Raw genomic sequence first — 17,744 nt, 5'->3', positions numbered from 1 at the left:
GTTGTCAGCATTAATTTATAGACATGGAAACAGTAAACACGTGTTTAAAAAGATATTTTATCAGACTACTTCACTTGTATCAAAGTAATTTGAAAATTTTGAAGTTAATCCTACTACCAACTTGTATTAAGAGAAAATTTTAATTATTCCTTGTGTTTCGAATATTTAAAAAATTTAAACTATTTTTTAAAACAGAAAACAGTTCATAATTATTCAATAAATAAAAGTGAAGATCTGTTAATTGCATATTTTAATGTTTTCAACGGCAACCACATATTAATTATAATAATATTTCTTTCAACAGAGTTTAAACGTGCCCCTGGAAATCAACATTTCTTTAACTATGAATTTGAACGTCATGAACTTTTGTTTGTCTTTGGGGCATAGGCATACTTTTGTAATTTTTAATCCTCTAAATTCTGAATATCTTAAAAAGAAATTTAAAAACAAAAAAAGCCTACTCTCTTTTGAAATAAATGAGTCTCTTAAATACAACATGAGTTTTTGGTTTTACATTTACTGTTACTTTCAAAATGAAATAAAAATAATGTTCACGGACAACAAATAAAACCATAAACAAGTGTTATTATAATACCAATTATTATATACAAATTTCGAATAACAAAAACAAAATTATTTTAAAAATATAATAAAGGGTTTATTTGTGTATTGTTTGGTGTAAAATTCAAATGAATATTATTTTAATTGAGATCCCAACATATGTTCAACAAATGGGAAAGAGAAGGGGGCGTTGCAAAATGTTGACTGACATACATATCTAAAGAACAGAAAAGATGCCAGTGAAAATGCTGCATATGCCTTATCCAAGGATCTCCTAGAATACATTTAACATACAATTTCAAAATGTAATGAAAGAATCCCATAGTTCTATCATTATCCATAAAAATAAAAAATAAAAATTCCTTTATATGGGGTCGTCCATAAATGACGTCACACTCGTAGGGGGAGGGGTCCGTAATTTTTTGACGGTGTGTGATGAGGGGGAAGGGGGGGGGGGGTCAGATAGTGTGACGTCATACTTTTGCATTAGAAAAAAATCAAGGTTAGAAAATCAATTTTAGACGTTATTTCGCGTTTTAGAAAACTGTTTTAATAAATTGCAATAGGAATTGATTAATATACTCTATTCTGACAGAGTTCAGACAAATTTTCGAAAAATGTTGTTTTAAGAAAAATTGAACTGCAATTTTGAGAGGGAAGGGGTTTGTAGGCTGAGGTGTGACGTCATTCTAGGGGGAGGGGGGGGGGGTCTGGCGTTTTGTCACGATGTGTAACGGAGGGGAGGGGGAGGTAAAAATCGTCAAAAAAAAGCATGACGTCATTTATGGATGACCCCTATGGGCTGCGTTTTAGCTCAGAAATTAATTATATAGTTATTTGTATAACGTTATTTTGATATCGCGTGTAACTACAATTTTATTTAGACTTGAGATATCAGATTCCCGCACACATTTGTGAGCTTACATTCCTGCTATCTCCAATCTGAAAAAGCTCTCTGCCCCTCCACTCCTCTCCCAATAGATCTCGATCTAAGTAAGTAAAATATAGTTTTCTTATGCCATACTTAATTTGGACCCGAAAAAAACTGCTCATAGACTGGGTTTACCCAGTTTCGTTTCAATTTACATTTACTCGATTATTTATTGAAAGAAAATTAATTACTGAAATTTGAAATCAGTGACAGGTCCCAGAAACTTTCGGGAGGGGGAAAAACTAAAAATAATTTTTCTTAATATTTTTTTTCTGTTTAGATCGGGAGGGGGTGTGAGGAGGACTTGTATTCTTTTTTTTTAAGGGGGGGGGGTGGGCTTCCCCTCCCGTCAAAGAGATCCGGGGGGGGGGGATTTCCCCTCCCGTCAAAGAGATGCCTTTTAGAATCTCTTTAGTGGAAGTTATCCCAAAATCATCAGGGATTTGATCTGACCCAATATAAGTTTCATGCAGCTCCTGTGTGTCAGAGCTAAACACTCTCAGGGAATTATTGCACTTATTATTAGCTTCATACAGAAGCGTAGCTATCCATTCCGGCTACCGAAGGAACTATCAATTTGGTTCCGCCAATTTAAATAGTCACAATGGCGGAAAAGCGGCTCTCCCCACTTTGGAAAGGTTGGAGACGCTTTTTACCAGTCGCTGTGTAGTTAACAAGCCGCATCGATCACAATTGTGTGGGTTTGTGATCGACCGTTTATACAGCCCCCATTTGTGTGATGTTATAGTAGATCATCCATATCCATCACAAGTGTGTGGGTTCGAGATTAACCATCCATACAGCCTACGTTTGTGTGAGGTCTTAGTTTACCGTCCATACCAACTACGTTTGTATGATTTCGTAGTTAACCATCCATACAGCTACGTTTGTATGAGGTTGTAATAGACTGTATGTGCGTATGTCAATGTCGCAAACAAAACCTAAATTGATGAACGTTGTATCTAAAACAAAATCAATATGATTTTAGGTTTTTATTGCAATGTTTTGATTTAAAATCTCTTTTGAAGCGAAAGAAAACCACATTAATTAGTAATATAACGACAATAACTTTTCGGTAAAGACTTTGAAGTAAAATGTTTTGTCGTGCGCCAGCTGGTAGGCTGTGTACAGATGAACGTCAGTTGACGGTGGCGGTGATTGCTTCACTGGTTTGCCACAAAGAAGACGGGAAATTGATATACGCTCACTGTTCAGTTGAACGTGGGCTTGATTATTTAGTGCGTCAAAAGATTCATACAGGTTAAACGAAATACCTGGTACACATAGAAAATTACAAATTACTAGATAAGTGATCCGATATATCACTCTTTGGGCATCATTTGTATTAATCTTAGTCCTGAGATTTTTAAAATTTTACTAATGTATAAACCTCATAATTTTTTGAAGTATTCTCATATCATTTGTTTAATATTAGAAACAGACTTTCTTCTATTTGTTCTAAATTTTTAGTGTTGGGGGGATCGTGCCTTATCTGTTAGTAGAGGGTTCGAACTCAAGCCTTTTTTTTTCTTATTTAACAACCATGAACTTTGCCGACCCGACCACGCCTCCAGCCATTGACTCCGATTTCAGCCTGCTTTTCTTTTTGGATTTGCTTCCATAGCCTTTGTCCAACCAAGAACAAACTACAAGGAAGCAGTTGTTTGAATTTGAAGTTGTCTCTCATAGAAGAGTGGCTGTCCCCAGCTAACGAGCCTCATCTGCCTGAGGGTTCGGGCTCGAAACTTTTCGGTTTAGCAACCATGAGCTTTAGCGACTCGACCACGCCGACCCCTAGAGGTCTATTAATTTTTGTGGACGTCCACATGGGGGGGGGGGGGGTAGTCAGTCTAAAGTATGGAGGGAGGGAGGGGTCTCTAAATTCTGAAATATTCGTTGACGTCATAAATGGATGACCCCTAAGTCCCTCGGCGTGTCAGGAGTTCACGGGGCTCTTACGGGCTACCGGTTACATTGTGCACGGGTGATTGGTGCAACCTCTGGTTAAATTTAGTCATCGAATGTAGTAGCGAGACTTATCCCTAGTGTTGTATGAACTTTTAAACGACTGTAGGGGCCAAACTACTCATATGTGATTATGTATCAGGGCAGAGATTTGCATGTTGTCTTGAGATGGGTTAAGTGTTAACGCCCACGTGTGTGTGAGAACGCAGTTGACCCTACACACCGCCCACGTGTGTGTGAGAACGTAGTTGACCATACACACCGCCCTCCTGTGTGTGAGAACTTAGTTGACCCTACACACCGCCCACGTGTGTGTGAGAACGTAGTGGACCCTACACACCGCCCACGTTTGTGTGAGAACTTAGTTTACCCTACTCCTCCCACGTTTGTTTGAGGTCTTGTTTGACTATCTAATCCTCCCCCAGCTATTATATCTTTACTCAAAAGCACATCAAAAGCATTCCAATACCGCTATTGAAAAGCTTCGATTTTCAATAGATTACATGTTTTAGCTTTTAACGAATTTCTTTTTTTTTTTTGAAACACCCACACACATTTTTACGTAACTTTTATAATACAGGGAGTGTAGGTGTTGTCCAATAATGGTCGATTTTGGTGACCACTCAACGTAGCATTTGGTTTTTTCGTACATGCAAGAAGAGTTTTTTTTCAAGTTCTCAACGTAGAAAGTCCCAAAACTTTCCTTTGCAATTGCGGAGTATCAACTGAATTTATTTTCTAGTTCAGGTTATCAAATAAATCATTGGACATACAAACATACACACACACATACAGGAACACACACAAACAAAAAATATGGTCATATATATATATATATATATATATACATACATATATATATATATATATATATATATATATATATATATATATATATATATATATATATACAGAACAAAATATAATAGCCTCAGATCCCAAAAAGGAAATAAGATATTAAGATCCCGTAGTTTATTGAGTATATTTATTAATAAATGTTTTCAGCAATTGAAAACATCATTAATAAGTAATACAATAACGATAACTCTTTTGTAAAGAGAATTTTCAAAGGGCTTCGAGTAGAGACAGCTGGTAGGTTGTTTACTAGCAAACTTCAATAGCGAACATTGATAAATCCTTTACTGAATCACCACAAATGAGACTGATGTAAACACGAAGATTTCTTCAACGTGTCTATATTTAGCCAAATCGTTAATGATTATACCAAAGACAGTAGGAGGCGCGTGGGTTTTAATGGTGAGGTATATAAAAATTTGCGTGGGTTTTAATGGTGAGGTATAAAAATTTTTGAGTGGGTTTGAAAGAAGGAATAAAATGTATAGCAGGGATCGGTCTAAGTTGTAGTGTGCTGCTGTAGACGTGGGTATCAGCTTCTGCGGGTATGTCGTTTACTTAAATGTTACTTTGTTATTCTAAAAACTTATATTTATTAATTTCCTGTATTTGCTGTATTTGACATTAAATTGCTCTCTTCATTGAACTAACATCTTGATCCATATTCTTGTTTCATCATTAAAGCCTGCGAAAAAATTGCTGCGTTTTGTGTTACTCATTTAATATCATAAAATATAAACAGAAACTAAAACACACAAAGAAGTTATTTGTTTATAAATCATATTGAGTAAATATTTTGTCCTATCGATTTAAATAAAACACATGCCATTGTTATTAGACATCCAAAATCAACATAATCGAGGACTGTATTCATGTTCAACCAACTGTGGAAGCCCTCCGTTAATCTAGTGCTCGAATTTTGGTTAAAAGCACACAGCTAAGTATTGGTAGCACGGAAACTGGTATATACCCAAGGATAATGAAATGCTGCTATTATATTACGAATACATTTTTTATTTGTATTTTTTATATTATAGGGATATTTGTATTATAAGGATATATCTGCTAATATATGTCTTTTACGTTATTTATACCACTAGGAAAAAAAGTTTAAAGAACTATAGACTTGACTTGTATCCTAAATAACTTTTACAATGTTGGCTGTGTTCATTATCATCACGACAATTGTGTCATGTGCAGGTAAGTATTGTTGACATCATATTATATATATATATATATATATATATATATATATATATATATATATATATATATATATATATATATAACGTGACGACCCATGAAGCAAGTAAAGTTCCCCTGTTTCTGTGAACTTCTTATAAGATATGATAATGTTTTTAGCACTACGGCCAGCTGTGTTTTATTTCCTTAACGTTAGTCAGGTACTCACCAGAAAGGGTGGACACATAGAGGTCCTACACAATCAAGTTCGAGATCCGAACTCACATCATCCGTGTCAGCAGTCAAGCTTTCTTGTTTTCGACCGCAAAGTCTATGTGTAGTTGATTTTGTAGTAATGCTTATCGCTGCCGTTATTTTGGTGGCTTTAGCTCTATGTATGTAGAAACACTAATTATAGATTCATCAAAATTAATGCTTAAAGCTGGTTGAGTAGCCATAGGCTGTAGTTTCATGAAGTTTATTTCCATTCATCTGTTATGTTTAAGAAACCATTTCTCTAGACATAAATGACGCTAAAAGGTCCGTCGATTTACGTTATCAAAATAGCATGCTTAATTTAAAAGAATAGCGGGAGACAGGATGCCTGTTGTTTTAACCAGGCCTGCCTCCCAATCTCAGCGAGGCCACAGTAAAGTGTAAACTACCATTTGGAAAAATCCTTGGTTTCTATGAATAGCCAAGGTATAAGATACATTTTTCTGTATTATCGTTTATTAAACTGTTCGTTTTATGAGGCGACTCAACTCGTCCTCTTTTCAATGTTTGTCCTATTTTTTATAGCTCAGATACAGTGTCCAACAAATGAATACGGAATCTACAATGGACAATGCTATCATGGCGGGTCTGGTGGTAACTGGAGTCAGTCGCAAGCGTATTGCGCAACCTTCGGTCTTTCAGTGATGGGTTTCAGATCGATTGATGACATGACACATTTTCTCAATTCTGATGCTGCTTTCCTATGGGTCGGCGCCACGGATATCGCCAACGAAGGGGTATTTGTTTGGGACGACACACGTCAACCAATCACTGTGGACTTTCAGAACATCGTTGACATGACTTCAAATACAGATAGTAATGATTGCCTGATTGCTGAATATATATCTTCTTCAGCCCCTATTCAAGTCTATGCTACAGATTGTGTAGCTGTCGAAGCTTCTTCTAATTGCATGGGAGCACTAAATTCTGAAGGTTAGTCGAAAACAATGTAGGCATCAATCAAATCTGCGCAAACCGTTTGAAATAACAATGTAGACATCTGTATAATAATATTTTGTTTTAAATGAACTTGTGTTTTTTATTTTTGTAACATCTAAAAGGATTGGTTTATTTGTTTATCAATTGTTTAAAAATATTTTCGATATAATTTTCGCCAGTGTTTTGAAATACACGCAATACTACATTTATATTTCCGATAAATTAACCCTATAGTTTTGAAATCGACATACATATAAACACTAATTGTTTACTATAATTGTAACATTCACTTCTGTAAATATTAGGAAATAAAACATTCAACGCCTATATTTTTTAATGAATTAGATAAACTAATAAAAATGGTATTCTAAAATTGTTGTTTTTTTAATATATAGAAGCTTTTTAGTACCACAATGTATTCTTGATTAAATAACATTACTTCTTATTAAATTAGCCTCACTGAGTACTTGACAATAATAACATTTTAATTGAAAGTATTTAATTATTTTTTTCTTCAAAGAAACTACTACCCCACAAGATACTACAACTCTCACCACTCATAGGACAAGTAAGTTTTTAAATTATTTTAATCACACTCAGCGTGTTTTGCATTTTTAGTTGATTATTTCTCATTTTACAATCGGAATTGTGATCAAATTTAAACCTAGCTTTTACTTTTAGAAAAACCGTGCAAGAAAGGCTAAGAAGACAAAATTTTAAAGAGGTATGTTCAAATCCACTTCAGAATACTTTTCTTTTTTAAATACATTAGGCTGTGATCAGATTTCAGTTTCGAAATGTGCTTTTTTTCTATTTATTTTAAATGTTGTCAGCATTAATTTATAGACATGGAAACACTAAACAAATGTTTAAAAGGATATCAAAGTAATTTTAAAATTTTCAAGTTAATCCTACTACCAACTTGTATTAAGAGAAGATTATAATCATTCCGTGTGCATCTAATATTTAAAAATTTTAAACTATTTTTAAAACAGAAAAACAATTAATAATTATTTAATAAATAAAAATAAAGGACTGTTAATTGCAAATTTTAATGTTTTCAAATTAATTCAATAAATTATAATAACTTATTTCTTTCAACAGAGTTTAAACTTGCCCCTGGAAGGCCTGGCAATCAACATTTCTTTAGCTATAATTTGGACGTCATGACACTTAATATATTTTTTAAAAAAATTCTGTCTTCAGGGCATACTTTTGTAATGTTTAATCCTCTTAATTCTGAATATCTTAAAAATAAATTTAAAAACGAATAAGCCTACTCTCTTAAAATAAATGAGTCTATTAAATACAGCATGAGTTTTTGGTTTACTTTTACTGTTACTTTCAAAATGAAATAAAAATAATTTTCACAGACAACAACACCATAAACAAGTGTTATTATAATACAAATTATTATATAAAAATTTCGAATAACAAAAACAAAATTATTTTAAAAATATAATAAAGTGTTTATTTGTGTATTGTTTTGTGTAAAATTTAAATGAATATTATTTTAATTGAGATCCCAACATATGCTCAACAAATGGGAAAGAGAAAGGGGCGTTGCAAAATGTTGACTGACACACAGATCTAAAGAATAGAAAAGACGTCAGTGAAAATGCTGCAGTTGCCTTATGCGTGGATCTCCTAGAATACATTTAACATACAATTTCACAATTTAGTGAAAGAATCCCATAATTCTATCATTATCCATAAAAATAAAAAATAAAAATTCCTTTATATGGGGTCGTAAATGACGTCACACTCATAGGGGGAGGGGGGATCCGTAATTTTGTGACAGTGTATGATGAGGGGGAGGGGGTGGGCGATGGTGGGCTTCCCCTCCCGTTAAAGAGATGCAGGGGTGGCTTCCCCTCCCGCCAAAGAGATGCCTTTTAGAATCTCTGTAGTGGAAATTATCCCAAAATCATCAGGGATGTGACCAGACCCAATATAAGTTTCATGCAGCTCCTGTGTGCCCAGTGGCGTAGCGGAGGGGGGGGGGCGGGGGGGGGGGGGACATATGTCCCCGGGCGCCGACCTTAGGGGGGCGCCAAATTGAAAGTTTGAGGGGGGGGGGGGTGCAAATGAAAAGTTCGAGGGGGGGGTGCAAATCGAAAGTTTGAGGGGGGGGGGGGGGTTCAAATGAAAAGTTCGAGGGGGGGTGCAAATCGAAAGTTTGAGGAGGGGGTGCAAATGAGAAGTTCGAGGGGGGGTGCAAATCAAAAATTTGCTCCCGAGGGGGGCGCCAAATTGAAAGTATGTCCCCGGGCGCCGGGAAGGGTCGCTACGCCTCTGTGTGTGCCAGAGCTAACCACTCTCAGGGCATTATTGTCCTCATTATTAGCTTCATACAGAAGCTTAGCTATCCATTCCAGCTACCGAAGGAACTATCAATTTGGTTCCGCTAATTTAAATAGTCACAATGGCGGGAAAGCGGCTCTCCCCACTTTGGAAAGGTTGGTGACGCTTTTTACCAGTCGCTGTGTAGTTAACAAGCCGCATCGATCACAATTGTGTGGGTTTGTGATCGACCGTTTATACAGCCCCCATTTGTGTGATGTTATAGTAGATCATCCATATCCATCACAAGTGTGTGGGTTCGAGATTAACCATCCATACAGCCTACGTTTGTGTGAGGTCTTAGTTTACCGTCCATATCGACTACGTTTGTATGATGTCGTAGTTAACCATCCATACAACTACGTTTGTATGAGGTTGTAATAGACTGTATGTGCGTATGTCAATGTCGCAAACAAAACCTAAATTTATGAACGTTGTATCTAAAACAAAATCAATATGACTTTAGGTTTTTATTGCAATGTTTTGATTTAAAATCTCTTTTGAAGCGAAAGAAAACCACATTAATTAGTAATATAACGACAATAATTTTTCGATAAAGACTTTGAAGTAAAATGTTTTGTCGTGCGCCAGCTGGTAGGCTGTGTACAGATGAACGTCAGTTGACGGTGGCGGTGATTGCTTCACTGGTTTGCCACAAAGAAGACGGTTAATTGATATACACACACTGTTGAACGTGGGCTTTGTTATCAAACGATTCATACAGGTTGAACGAGTTACCTGGTACACTTAGAAAATTACAAATTACTAGATAAGTGATCCGATATATCACTCTTTGGGCATCATTTGTATTAATCTTAGTCCTGAGATTTTTAAAATTTTACTAATGTATAACTCTGTCAGAGGGTTCGAAATCGAGACTATTTTTAAAATTTAACAACCATGAGATTTGCCGACTCGACCACGCCTCCAGCCATCGACACCGATTTCAGAGTGCTTTTCTTTTTGGATTAGCTTCCATAGCCTTTGTCCAACCAAGAACAAACTACAAGGCAGCAGTTCTTTGATTTTGGAGTTGTCTCTCATAGAAGAGTGGCTGTCCCCAGCTAACGAGCCTCATCGGCTCGAGGGTTCGAGCTCGAGACTTTTCGGTTTAGCAACCATGAGCTTTACCGACTCGACCACGCCGACCCCTAGAGGTCTATTAATTTTTTGTAGACGTCCACATGAGGGGGGGGGGGGAAGTCAGTCTGAAGTGGACGTGAGGAGGGAGGGAGGGTCTCTAAATTCTGAAATATTCGTGGACGTCATAAATGGATGACCCCTAAGTCCTTCGGCGTGTCAGAGGATTCTCGGGGCTCTTAGGGGCTACCAATTACATTGTACACTGGTGATTGGTGCAACCCCTGGTTATATTTAGTCATCGAATGTAGTAGCGAGACTTATCCCTAGTTTTGTGTGAACTTTTAAACGACTGTAGGGGCCAAACTGCTCATATGTGATTATGTATCAGGGCAGAGATTTTATGATGTCTTGAGATGGGTTAAGTGTTAAATAAAGCGGCCATAGGGTAACATTTTTTTTGGACTATTTGGAAGGGGGCGGGAGAGAAGACGCTTGTTGTTTTTACTGGTAATCGACAAGTTGTGATCGAAACTTAGCCAAACTCCTGTTCAAGAGTAAATTGCCATTCCGAGAAATTTCAGTTTTTTCGTGTTTATTGGGTATAAAATAAATATTTCAGCAATATCGTTCATTAAATATTTCAACAAACAAACTCGTTTTCGTTTCCGTAACTGTTCTATTTTCTGCTCAATATACAATACAGTGCCCAAACACGGTCTTTTGGTTGTGAGTTTCTGATTGGTAGATGATATAACTCGTTTTATCAGCTCTGATGATGGAGCTCTTTGGGTATGTACCACGGATATCACAATCGAAGTATAATTTATCTCTGATGACACATGTGAACCAGGCACTCTGGACTTTAAGAAAATTGTTGACGTGTTTGAAATATCTATACTGAAGATTACGTGTTTTCCGACTTACAAATTGTTAAAATTGTATTAATAATGAGACCAAATTTGAAAGAAGCATTAAATGGTCATAGTAATTTACACTAATAATTAAACATTTTTGTTTTTGTTCCACAAGCAGCTAGCACTCCTCAAGATACGACGATGACGACTAATTCTAACACCACCCACAAGGCCAAGCAAGTTTTAAATTATTTTTAATTACACTTAGCATTTTTTAAACAACAATATGTGATGCTTTCTCATGTTACAATAGAAATATTGCTCACTATTAAGTACGAAATAAAAACAAAAAATTAAACAAAAAGATTGTCCACCACAGTTTGTTTGTTTTAATTTCATTGAAAATATTGTCATATTAAATAGAAGAAAAAAAAATAAACACAAACGAAATAGATTATAACATGCTTTATTATAACATATTATATAAATGTTTTAATGCTAATGACTAATGTTTACTATGGTGTTTTGTGCAAATTAAAAGGCAATTAAACTGAGAGCCAAACAGATGTGCTACAATTTGGAATTTGATAGGGGCGTTATACTCAAAGATCTGAAGAACAGCATAGAATTCAATGAAATGTAGGGTTCATGAATAATAAGTCTGCTGTTCCTAAAAGGTTTGTGGCCAACACAAGTTATGAATGCATTGGTTTCTATGACTGACTTCAATTTGAAAGCGGTGACGGTATTCATCAAATCCTCTGTGTTAACGCTTACCAAAGTTAAACGAATAACTTGTATTTACCACTACAGGAAAAATTGGAAAGTTGGTGACTGTAAGATGACATGGGCGATATTTTCATCTGGGTTCAACACACAAGCACGAGTGAGTCAGGTAATGATGTGCTACAAGTGGAGTTCAGTTGGCGATGTTAATCAATGGAGGTAGAGGTAAAACATATTGCGCAGCGGTAAATCAATACACGACTGACTATTATGATGACAGCCGCAGTGGTGGATGCTTGGTACGATGGACGATTAAAGTACCTGATAACGCACCTTACTGGGCGAAAGCTGTACAGATGTGCTACAACTGGGAAGCAGATGGGAACACTAGACAATGTGGTGGAGGCGCTCCATTAAACCAGTGCGTCATCGCCAACACATGGACCCAGGGCGAATGCAAGATGAACTCAGACTTGATGACTTTCTGGAAATATAAAAAGGACATTTTGAAAAAATAATTATATTGATAACTATTTTTCTTTCCATTAAATGTAATCACATATTTAGTTTCTGTATTTAGATTACTATTTAAACAAAAAGTACCGTATCCATTACTGTTAAATAACAATTTACTGGAATGTTTAGGGGACATAACTCCTGCTTTATTTTTCTCAGACTAACCCTCTGAAATTGCTGCGCTTTGTAAAGATGTGCGATCGTTGTTTTGCATGGTATTGTATTTAGATATACACATCTTAAAATGTTTCGCTCCTGAATATATGGATGTCGCTGAATCTCACAGTGTTTGATGCATGTCGACATGGATCATTGAAGAACGTCTCAGAAGAGGATGCTGGATACAAAGTTATTTCAAAAGTCGCAGAGGTGGTACATTTGAAAATGAATAATTGAAAGAAGTCAAAGAGGAGGATGTTTGATAAAATGGATGATCGAAGAAAGTAGCAGAAGTGGATGCATAATAATATGACAAAAATAATCAATATTTAATTTGTTATGGTGGTTAACCGTCCATACCGCCTAAGTTTGTGCGACAATTCGACAACTTTTGCTCGAGGTCGTGTTTGACAGTATGTACACGTGTTTGTGACGTCGTTGTCTACAGCCCATATCGCCACACGATTGTAGTTGTAGTCAAACGTCAATTCGGCACACGATTTTTGAGAGGTGGCGGTGGACTGTCCGTAATGCCTACGTGTATATGAGAACGTAGTTGACCCTACATATCGCCCGCGTATGTGTGAGAACGTAGTTGACCCTACACACCTCCCACGTTTGTGTGAGAACGTAGTTGACCCTACACACCGCCAACGTTTGTGTGTGTGAGGTCCTGTTTGAATCTCTAATCCTCCCCAGTCATCATACCTCCACTCAATAGCACATCAAAGCATTCCTATACTGATACTAAAATAAAGCTACTAAGAAAAGCTTCGATTTCCAATAGATTAGTTGCACAGCTCACATTTGTTTTAGTTTTAAATGAATTTCTTTCTTAAACGCCCACATACATTTTAACGTAAACTTTTACAATACAGGGAGTGAAGGTGTTGTCCATAAATGGCCCATCTTAGTGATCACTCCACCTAGTAATTAGATTTTAAAACATGCAATAGGCATTTTCAGTTACACGACGAAGAAAGTACCTGAAATTTCCCGTGTATGTGTATGTGTGTGTGCATGTGTGAGTGTGAGTGTGAGTGTGAGTGTGAGTGTGAGTGTGAGTGTGAGTGTGAGTGTGAGTGTGAGTGTGAGTGTGAGTGTGAGTGTGAGTGTGAGTGTGAGTGTGAGTGTGAGTGTGAGTGTGAGTGTGAGTGTGAGTGTGAGTGTGAGTGTGAGTGTGAGTGTGAGTGTGAGTGTGAGTGTGAGTGTGAGTGTGAGTGTGAGTGTGAGTGTGAGTGTGAGTGTGAGTGTGAGTGTGAGTGTGAGTGTGAGTGTGAGTGTGAGTGTAAGTGTGAGTGTAAGTGTAAGTGTAAGTGTAAGTGTAAGTGTAAGTGTAAGTGTAAGTGTAAGTGTAAGTGTAAGTGTAAGTGTAAGTGTAAGTGTAAGTGTAAGTGTAAGTGTAAGTGTAACATTTTTCGGGCAAACGGCCTTCGCGCAAGTGGCACTCGGGCATTTGTCGCATTCGGGCAAGTGTCCATTCGGGAAAACGTCCGGCTCCCGAAAAAAACATAGTAGCCTTAGATCCAAAAAAAGGAAAAATAAGTAATTAAATCCCTTAGTTTATCTTTTTTCAACAATTGAAAACATCATTAATAAGTAATACAATAACGATAAATCTTCGGTGACGAAAGTTGTCAAAGGGCTTTGAGTAGAGACAGCTGGTAGGTTGTTTACCAGCAAACTTCAATACAGAAAATTTTGATAAATTCTTTATTAATACACCACAAAGGAGACTGATGTAAACACAAAGATTTCTCCAACGTGTCTATTTTTAGCCACATCCTTCAAGGCTATTTCAAGGACAGTAGGAGTCGCGTGGGTTTTAATGGTTAGTTGTAAAAAAATGTGCGTGGGTTTGGAAAGAAGGAATAAAATGTGGAGCCCTCATTGGTGTAGGGTGTAGTGTGCGGCAGTAGACGTTGACATCAGCTTGCCCGGGTATGCCGTTTACTTCAATTTTATTTTCTCATTCTAAAAAGTTATATTTACTAATTTCCTTTAATTTGACATTGAATAGACTCACTTCATTAAACTAAGATCTTGATTCATATTCTCGTTTCATCTATAAAGCCTGCGAAAATAAAGCGATGTTAAAAGACGTTTTGTATCACACCTTTAATATCTTAAAATATAAACAGAAACTTATCCGCACAAAAAAGTGATTTGTTTATAAATCGTGTTGAATACATATTTTTGTTATATCGATTTAAATAAAATACATATCATCGTTATCAGACCTCTAAATTAATCTAATCGAGGGCTGTATTCATGTTCAGCCAACCGTGGAAGCCTTCAGTTAAAACATCTGATGCATTAAATTTCATTAATTCTGGTTAAATCACAAAACTAAGTATTGATAACGCGGATAGTGGTATATACCCAAGGATAATGAAATGCAGAAATTATAGCACCAACACATTTTTAATTTGTATTATAGGGATATATCTACTAATATGTATTTTACTTTATTTATACCTCTTGAAATACAGTTTTGAAAGAACTATAGACTTGATTTGAATCCTAAACTGTACAATGTTGGTTGTGTTCATTATTATCACGACATTTGTGTCATGTGCAGGTATGTATTGTTAACATCATATCATATCATATCATTATATATATATATATATATATATATATATATATATATATATATATATATATATATATATATATATACCTAATTCTATAGAGTGGCTTATTGTAAATATTAATAATATTAAATTAAAGTTCCTTTTCGAAACGTGACGACCCAGGAAGCAAATGGGGTTCTCCCGTTTCTGTGACATTTTCTTAAGATATGATAGTGTGTTTAGCGATACGGCCAGCCGTGTTTATTTTCCCTAACGTTAGTCAGATACCCATCAAAGAATGGTGGACACATAGAGGTCCTACAGACTCAAGTCCGAGATCCGAACTCACATCATCCGTGTCAGCAGTCAAGCTCTCTAGTTTTCGACCGCAAAGTCTACGGATGGTTGGTTTCGTAGTAAAGCATACCGCTGTCGTTATTTTGGGTGCTTCAGCTCTATGTATGTAGAAACACTAATTATAGATTCGTCCAAATTAATGTTTAAAGCTGGTTGAGTAGCCATAGGTTGTAGTTTCATGAAGTTTATTTCCATTCATCTGTTATGTTTAAGAAACCAATTCTCTAGACATAAATGACGTTAACATTTCCGTCAATTTACGTTATCAAAATAGCGTGCTTTAATTTTTAAAGAATAGCGGGAGACTAGACTTGTTTTTACCCCGCCTGCGCCCTATCTCAGCGTAACCATAGTAAAGTGTAAACTACAATTTGGATAAATCCTTGGCTATATTGATTAGCCAGGGTAAAAAATACATTTTTCTGTATTATCGTTCATTTAATAATTCATTTTATATGTTGACTAAACTCGTTCTCTTTTCAATGCATGTCCTATTTTTTTTTAGCTCAGATACAGTGTCCAACAAATGAATACCAAATCTACAATGGACAATGCTATCATAGCGGGTCTACTGGTAACTGGAGTCATGCGCAAGCGTATTGCGCAACCTTCGGTCTTTCAGTGATGGGTTTCAGATCGATTGCTGACATGTCAAATTTTCTCAATACTGATGCTAACACAATTTGGGTCGGCGCCACGGATATCGCTAACGAAGGGGTGTTTGTATGGGACGACACACGTCAACCAATCACTGTGGACTTTCAGAACATCGTTGACATGTCTTCAAATACAGATAGTAACGATTGTCTGATTGCTGAATTAGGACAAACTATTCAAGTCTATGCTACAGATTGTGTAGCTACAGTAGCTGGTTCTAAATGCATGGGAGAATTATATTCTGAAGGTTAGTCGAAAACTGTTATCTCAAAAAAACAATATAGATGTCGATATAATATTTTTTAAATGAAGTTGCATTTTATATTTTGGAAAATATAAGAGAATTGGTATAGTCATTTATCGAGTAAAAAATTTTTCGACATAATTTTAGCAATTGTTTTCAAAAAACATGTAATAATACATTCATATTCTGAATAAATTAAACCTTTAGATTTGTAAACCGACATACGCATATACAATAATAGCTTTAAATGATTGTATTTTTCAGTTCAGTAAATATTCCGAAATAGAACATTAGATATATACAATAATAGCTTTAAATAATTGTATTTTTCAGTTCAGTAAATATTCCGAAATAGAACAATATTAATTGCTAATAAATGTATTTAGTTTTTAAACAGTTTAAAAAATATAAATTATATGTATTTTGTTACTTACCAGAATATTTGATACATATTTAACATTAATTTAAGACTTATAGAATTAGCCATAACGTTTTAATTGAAACTATTATATCGGTTTTTTTCAAAGGAACTACCACCCCACAAGATACTACAACTCCCAGCACCACTAAGAGAACAAGTAAGTTTTACAAATTGTTAAATTACACTCAGTGAGTTTTACAACTTTAGTTGTAAATTTCTCATATAACTGTCATAATAGTGTTCAACATTTAACATTAATTACCTTGCTTTTACTTTCAGAAAAACCGTGCAAGAAAGGCTAAGAAGGCAAAAGTTCACAGAGGTATGTTGAAATCTAGTATCGAACACTTGGTGTTCAAATATTTGAATTAAAGGCTGTGCTCTGATTTGGTTTTCGAAATGTTTTTCTTTTAATTTTTTTCAAATGTTGACAGCTGTATTTATAGATTTGGAAACGATACATATGACTACAAATGATATTCTCATTGGACTACTTCACTGGTATAAAAATAATTTTAAAATGTTTCAAGTTAAACCATCAATTTACTTGTATTAACAGAATGTTTAAGTATTCCTATTATATCAGATTTGAATCTATTAGTCAAACATAGAAGTAAATAACTATTCAATTAAAAACTTTAACACCTGTTAAATGCAAATGTCAATGCTTTCCACTAAACATATACATTATGATAATATTTCTTTCAACAGAAGTTATGCTTGCCCCTGGAAATCATGGAAATCAACATCTATTTATGCATTTGGACGTCATGAAATTTCAAATTTAAAAACAAAAAATTTCTTCTATCTTCATGGCATAAACCTTTGTAATTTTCACTCCTCTAAAATCTGAATACCTTAAATAGAAATTTAAAATAAATGAGTCTGAAAATATCATAATAGTTTTTGTTTTCATTTCACTATTTTTAAAAACGTATTTCATAATTAATAAAATACAAATTAATTATTTATATATTTATTTCGAATAGCTAAAACAAAATTTAAAACATACTAAATTTTATGTTATCTGTAGCGTTTTGTGCAAAATTAAAAGCTAGATTTAATTATAAAACTGGCAAAGATAACTGGGCGGTACACA

The 17,744-nt window shown here is 35.2% G+C and overlaps 3 protein-coding genes across 5 annotated transcripts in view; all 3 read left to right on the top strand.

The window, feature by feature from the left end:
* LOC131943561 (perlucin-like protein) overlaps positions 1–489 on the top strand; it is a 7,283-nt gene extending 6,794 nt beyond the window's left edge. For both annotated transcript variants that reach the window (XM_059303744.1, XM_059303743.1), the window contains exon 6: positions 305–489. The gene's annotated coding sequence lies outside the window, so the exon portion shown is untranslated. The remainder of the gene's footprint in view (positions 1–304) is intronic.
* A 4,260-nt stretch (positions 490–4,749) lies between these two features.
* LOC131943574 (sperm receptor for egg jelly-like) lies at positions 4,750–8,020 on the top strand. 2 transcript variants are annotated; one of them, XM_059303777.1, is made up of 6 exons: positions 4,750–4,857; positions 5,413–5,512; positions 6,296–6,703; positions 7,230–7,277; positions 7,391–7,433; positions 7,814–8,020. In XM_059303777.1, the coding sequence occupies exons 2-5, from the start codon at positions 5,467–5,469 to the stop codon at positions 7,411–7,413; spliced, it is 525 nt and encodes a 174-aa protein (XP_059159760.1). In that variant the 5' UTR covers positions 4,750–4,857; positions 5,413–5,466; the 3' UTR covers positions 7,414–7,433; positions 7,814–8,020. The 2 variants fall into 2 exon arrangements, with proteins under 2 accessions (XP_059159760.1, XP_059159761.1); XM_059303778.1 differs by lacking the exon at positions 4,750–4,857 and adding an exon at positions 5,186–5,274.
* Positions 8,021–14,263: 6,243 nt separating this feature from the next.
* On the top strand, positions 14,264–17,539 carry LOC131943560 (lectin BRA-3-like). The gene is made up of 6 exons (XM_059303742.1): positions 14,264–14,331; positions 14,883–14,971; positions 15,829–16,227; positions 16,752–16,802; positions 16,925–16,967; positions 17,357–17,539. Exons 2-5 carry the CDS (start codon positions 14,926–14,928, stop codon positions 16,945–16,947), a joined length of 519 nt encoding a protein of 172 aa, XP_059159725.1. The 5' UTR covers positions 14,264–14,331; positions 14,883–14,925; the 3' UTR covers positions 16,948–16,967; positions 17,357–17,539.
* The last annotated feature ends 205 nt before the right edge of the window (positions 17,540–17,744 follow it).

This window comes from Physella acuta, unplaced genomic scaffold (assembly GCF_028476545.2).
Source record: "Physella acuta isolate Inbredline_101_S28 unplaced genomic scaffold, ASM2847654v3 ptg000462l, whole genome shotgun sequence".
NCBI classification, from domain to species: domain Eukaryota; kingdom Metazoa; phylum Mollusca; class Gastropoda; family Physidae; genus Physella; species Physella acuta.
This window is presented reverse-complemented; position numbering and strand designations above follow the sequence as displayed.

Bases quoted from the DNA above. Each gene is read 5' to 3' on its own strand.
- LOC131943560 (XM_059303742.1), top strand. From the start codon at position 14,926: ATGTTGGTTGTGTTCATTATTATCACGACATTTGTGTCATGTGCAG. The intron at 14,972-15,828 runs GTATGTATTGTT...ATTTTTTTTTAG, and splicing joins GACATTTGTGTCATGTGCAG to CTCAGATACAGTGTCCAACA. The intron at 16,228-16,751 runs GTTAGTCGAAAA...TTTTTTTCAAAG, and splicing joins GGGAGAATTATATTCTGAAG to GAACTACCACCCCACAAGAT.
- LOC131943574 (XM_059303777.1), top strand. From the start codon at position 5,467: ATGTTGGCTGTGTTCATTATCATCACGACAATTGTGTCATGTGCAG. The intron at 6,704-7,229 runs GTTAGTCGAAAA...TTTTCTTCAAAG, and splicing joins GGGAGCACTAAATTCTGAAG to AAACTACTACCCCACAAGAT. The intron at 7,278-7,390 runs GTAAGTTTTTAA...TTTTACTTTTAG, and splicing joins TCTCACCACTCATAGGACAA to AAAAACCGTGCAAGAAAGGC.